Source organism: Gadus chalcogrammus, chromosome 23 (genome assembly GCF_026213295.1).
Source record: "Gadus chalcogrammus isolate NIFS_2021 chromosome 23, NIFS_Gcha_1.0, whole genome shotgun sequence".
NCBI classification, from domain to species: Eukaryota; Metazoa; Chordata; class Actinopteri; order Gadiformes; family Gadidae; genus Gadus; species Gadus chalcogrammus.
The window spans coordinates 13,480,508-13,485,605 of record NC_079434.1 but is presented as its reverse complement, the minus strand read 5'-3'; the positions used below and the strand labels follow the sequence as shown (position 1 = coordinate 13,485,605).

General features: G+C 47.9%; 1 protein-coding gene across 1 annotated transcript in view; it reads right to left on the bottom strand.

Moving 5' to 3' along the window:
* Positions 1-2,010: 2,010 nt before the first annotated feature.
* Positions 2,011-5,098, bottom strand: part of eef1e1 (eukaryotic translation elongation factor 1 epsilon 1) — a 5,456-nt gene continuing 2,368 nt past the window's right edge. The window contains exons 3-4 of the mRNA XM_056584725.1: positions 4,281-4,376; positions 2,011-2,862 (exon numbers count right to left, since the gene is read on the bottom strand). Coding sequence (XP_056440700.1) covers positions 2,719-2,862; positions 4,281-4,376 — 240 coding nt within the window. The 3' untranslated portion in view covers positions 2,011-2,718. The remainder of the gene's footprint in view (positions 2,863-4,280; positions 4,377-5,098) is intronic.

Here is a 5,098-nt window from a genome sequence, read left to right as displayed (position 1 = left end):
TCTGTCAACGTAATATGAACAAATAAATCTTTGCAAACAGGTTAATCATTTTATGAACTGTATTGCTCTTGTTTGTATCTGCATATTGAATGCCTTCTTAACGGTTTTAACCAGGTTTTAAGTTCAAATGTATACTTAAAAAAAGTTTTTTAATTATACATTATTATTATATGTACATCTGCATTGCCTGTAGATCTGTTTGCGTATCTCATTGCTCAAATTAATACATCTCTTTTAGATTCTTAGATTTCTAAAATAATGAGTTCAAAGTTACCCTCCTTTTTTAACGTCTTGTTTTGCAATGCATGCCATGTGAATTAGGGGCGCATTCCCCCTGTTCAGCCTCCCAGGCGACAGCTGATTGGTTCACACTTCCCAAATAAGCACAGCAGTTGGATGCTATGCTGGTCTCCGAATCGATGTTTGATCAATATCGTGTCCTAAAAACCACAAGGACAAAGGCTTCTTTAATAGAAAACCACTTCACTACCACCCCTATCTAGTCACAAGGCCCGCTCAGATGACTGCAAGCCCCCCCCCGCCCCACCACCAAATACAGTTTTTTTGCAACTTTCTGCCATCAGAGCACAAGGTCTCGAAGGCTATTCCGGATTCTTTGGGTTGTTTGTTCAAATTCCTTTGACTGGGTTTTTAGATGGAAACCGTAAATAAAAGGGCAGAGAGGTCAAGTGTTACGCGACATTGCTGAACAACCCCCAAAAAAAAAGATGACATTGAACAACAAGTGTGACGCAGAGCGGCTTACAGCTTCCAACAGATAAGACAGAGCCCGAAAACACTGAAAAAGGTTGAAACACAAAAAGGATACCAAAGTAGTTGGAGGTGGAGCATAATAAGAGAAAAATCTAGATTGCAGTCGACAGGATGAAAAGAATTGTAACACGATGCTTCCGTTTGTGGCTGAGGTTCAAATGATTACACTTGCACCAATCCCTTTGCAATTGCACTAATAATGTTTCCCGTGTAGCATTATCTCGTTAAAAATCACAGCTAAACCCCGACAATCTCTACGCAAACTGCTGAGAGAATGTGACGGCTTGGCCCGTTCCCCCAGCTAATGGCACTAATGGGCCCGTGTTCAGTCAGCAACAGTTAGGCCTTCCCGGGCCCCGATCGACGCTCACAAGTTGTGTCACTAAAGAATCCCTGGCCTCTGGCTGCTCTGTCTGCTCTGTCTCGCTCTCTGCCACCGCCACCCCCCCCCCCCCCTCCCCTCTCTGCTGCCCGCTCTTCCAAGTTCCCCTGTAGATATGCAGGGGTTTTGAAATGACACACAGTGGCTGGCTGTCCCTCAGGGCCCCCTGGGTGCTGGCCTCGACTAGGCTAGGTCCGTGTGGCAGCTGGTGAGCTGTGCTGCCCCCTCTCTCTCTCTCTCTCTCTCTCTCTCTGGCCTGCAGCATCAACAGTAGCTGTGGTGGGTCTGATTGGAGGCGCGCTCTGATCCCCGATGCTTACTGCTCTCTGCTGCCCACACCACTGGTGGCGGGGAAGTGGCCAAGAGACGGAGAGAGAGAGAGTGCCGGGGAACAAGAGAGCCAGAGAGAACATGTGCGCAAGCTCTGCTCTAACCGTGTATTCAAGGGCAGGGGCAGGGTCTGCATAATGTCAGATACAGGCTTAAAGGCGCCGAGTAATAGTTATTTATAAGAATAAGTGTTAAAAAGATCTATATTCCGACAGCCAACACTGTTATGGAGTGTTTGGTCAGCTATATGGGTCTTTCTATCCCTCCGCTCTGCAGTAACAGAAACAAACGTTTTTTTTGGTATCCCGTTCCCACTTTATCCAATCAGGAGAGAGAACTCCACAAAGAGGGGGTCTTATCTGCTCCTTCATGGGCAGGCAGCAGGATTTCATTGTTGACTGACAATGGGGTCTCAGGCGAAGCTACCGATTCCAGCGCTCAAAGGAACGGCTTACATGACGGAACAAGCCAAAACAAACCGGCTGAACAAACAAGAAAAGAAAACTGCCAGGGAAACGACAGTAGTCATGCAAAAACCCGTTTATGGAGGTCGTGAAAGGACTTCTGACTGCAAAAAAAAAACAGGCAGGAAGTTAGGCCTAAACAACGACATTACCTACAGTGCCTCTTGGTGCTGTTAAGTGGTGATGGGGTGATGTGTGTTTGATAAAAGGGCTTATGAGGGCACAGAGCAACAGGGACAGAGCAGGGTATTTATATGTCGTTTACTGGTAGTTTGGGTAGTTGTTGACAAAAAACTGTTCAGGTGAACAGGATTATTGTCTGAGTCACAAAGACAAAGAAGCAAGATAGACAATGAAATGTACTTTGCATGCTACTTTGAAGTTCATTGTCGATATATTTTCCCTTGTTGGATCCACATAAAGAAAAAAACATTTAGCCGACCCTGAAGGTGTTGATATTGTCTGGATAACTTACTGAAAAATGAAAGCCCCCTCACCCACCACATGTACCTCAATATTCAAGTCACGATTACAGGTGAGAGCTGGGAAATAGTTAACACAAACATGAAGACAATATAGGAACAAACAGACACGAAAGCCTTCCTGGCATTTGTGAAAAGCAGCAAGTCTTTTCCCCGGGGGTGGGGTGGTGGAGGTGAACACATTTTCCCAGAAGATGGTCCGAGTTCATCCCTACCCCGGTGAGGGCGTCAGGGAGCTCGGAGACCAGGTGGTGGTGGTGGTGGTGGTGGTGGTGGATCTAACGTCTCAGTGGTGTCCGCTGATGTACACTCTGTTTCTGAGCACCACCACGGGGCACAGGTGGTGGCGGAGGCGGGGGTAGTGCTGGAGGTGGTCGAACCACCGGGTCACGTTGACGTAATGCTCCTTCTCGTGGACGGCCAGGTCCGCCTGAGAGGAGAGAGGGAGCATGGGGACAAGGTTCAGGTGAATCGGATCTGCTGGGGATGTATACTTTACTGTATAGGACCTCATACACATGTGGTACAGTTGAATGCCTTGTAATAGTAGGGATGCGTTGATATACCATGGCCAGGGTGATTGCTTGATTCTGATTGGCTGGAGGGGTGCTGATTAACTCTGCTAAACAACAGTAAACGCATGGCTAAGACGTCGATTTCAATTTTCTATCTGCACTTATAATCCTGATAGGTGCACTCTGATAATGGTAGTAGTAGTACATTGGCAGTCATTTCCAAACGACACTTTCAAAGTGACCTATAATGACTTAGCTACAAAGAATTATTGTGTGTTCAGCTTACTTTTCCTAACAATGTATTATTGGCGATCAAAAACGCACAGCAGCAATTGTCACCTTGTGATAAAATATGGCCTTAGAAAAGTGAGAATTTGGCCTGGAAATGTGAAGCCCAACACATATCAGGCCTCACTACCTCCCACATTGAGTCACTGCTGGCTGGGGTGACACAGGTTTGTTTGAATCCCATAAAACAGCGTACTTGGATACTCCAAGACCAACAATACAATCATACACGGACACAGTTTGCGGTAAATATCACAAATATGCTTATCAGAGCGCTTGACGAATCAATCCGATTTCGTTCCTAACCACCCTGCGAAAGACCCTAAATGGAAATCCCCCCGCGTGGACAGGCTTCCGAGCTCAGATCCTCAGGGCTCTATCCTCGGCACTCAGTGTTTGTGCATTCAGTGTTGTCGTCCATAAATTGAGCATGGGGGACGGGCTGTGTGGTTGAGGATTAGGGGCGGGCTGACCCCTTGTCCCCGGGGTTCAGACCACACTGACAGCGGAACCAAAGTGACTCCCCTTCTGCCTGGTGGCAACAGAGCCGTTGACATCTCTCGGCATGTGATACCCTCGTCCTCCTCCCTGCCCTGCCTTCATCCTTCCATCCGTCCCTTGTGTCCGTCCCACCGCTGCAGGGGTCGTAATTCACTGCTTTGGTTGCGGGGAGGGGCGTGCCCGTCGTCGTCCGTGGCCGTGGTCTGGGGCTACAGGCTTCGCTTTGTGCCGCATGGCATGGCACCCCGGGGGTTTGTCCGGCGTTTGTAAACCCGCGTCTACTACCATGTGGTTCTCAGGCCCCTCGGCCATATGACTGGTGTTGGATAGTGGGAACGTTGTGTGTGGGGGTAGATGGATACAAATTGGCGATACAAAAAAGTACTGATAATCTCAATCAATTTGGCACAGAGGTTGTTCTTTTCAAGGCATTTGATTCTGAAGAACATCCTGACGAGATATCTCGTTAGACAACACCTTTTCCCTTGGGCCGTGGCCAGGCTAAGCCTGCTGGGAAAACCTGGGTATAAAATACAACACTTACAACCAGTGGGTGAAGTCCGTAATACATGAGGGCGTCGGCCAGGGTGAAGCAGTTGCCTGCCAGGTAGACCTTGTCTTGCAGGTAAAGGTTGAGGTCCTGTAGGAGACAACCAGAGAAAATCGTTTAGGACATGCATGTGGAATCAGCACACAGAGAATGAGGGAAGATAAGTAAAAAAGCCAACGTTTGTGACCCTGTTGAAAATGATGCACTGTTTCATAAGAACAATTAACGAAGAAGGAACCGGTGTGAGGATAAACAAGCTCAGACAACTTCTGCATACATTTTTGTGTGTTCCAAAAAGCTCGAGCAGCTTTGGCAGGAATTTCACATGGAGGAGTGAAAGAAATGTTCAGTAGGCACTTTGTGTGTTTGATCCACCCTTGTGTATGTATGAATGTATGTTTGTGTGTGTACAGGAATAATACATGACCTGGGGGGACATGCTCTCCCCATGACTGGCCATTGAGCAATAATTCCGTACAAAACGGCCAATTTGTTTCCCCAGCTACCAAATAACAAGGGTGCTTGAGTGCAAATCTAAATGAAGCCATCCGCAAGACAACAGGAGTGCTCCGTGTGTGCGTGTGTGTGTGTGCGTGGAGCTGGTCCCATGGGACGGAACCATCTTTAGCACTTGTACATTGTGCGATCGCTACGGCATACACGCGGAGCGTCTTGAGGGCAAATGGAGTTATCGTGCGGCAAGAGTAGGCTATGCCAAGCAAGGCATGAAGACAGCAGACTTGCTCCCCTCGCCACAATCAGATCTGTGCCTCTGTTAGCCCAGAGCCATGGTGCTGAAGCCCAGTCGAGCA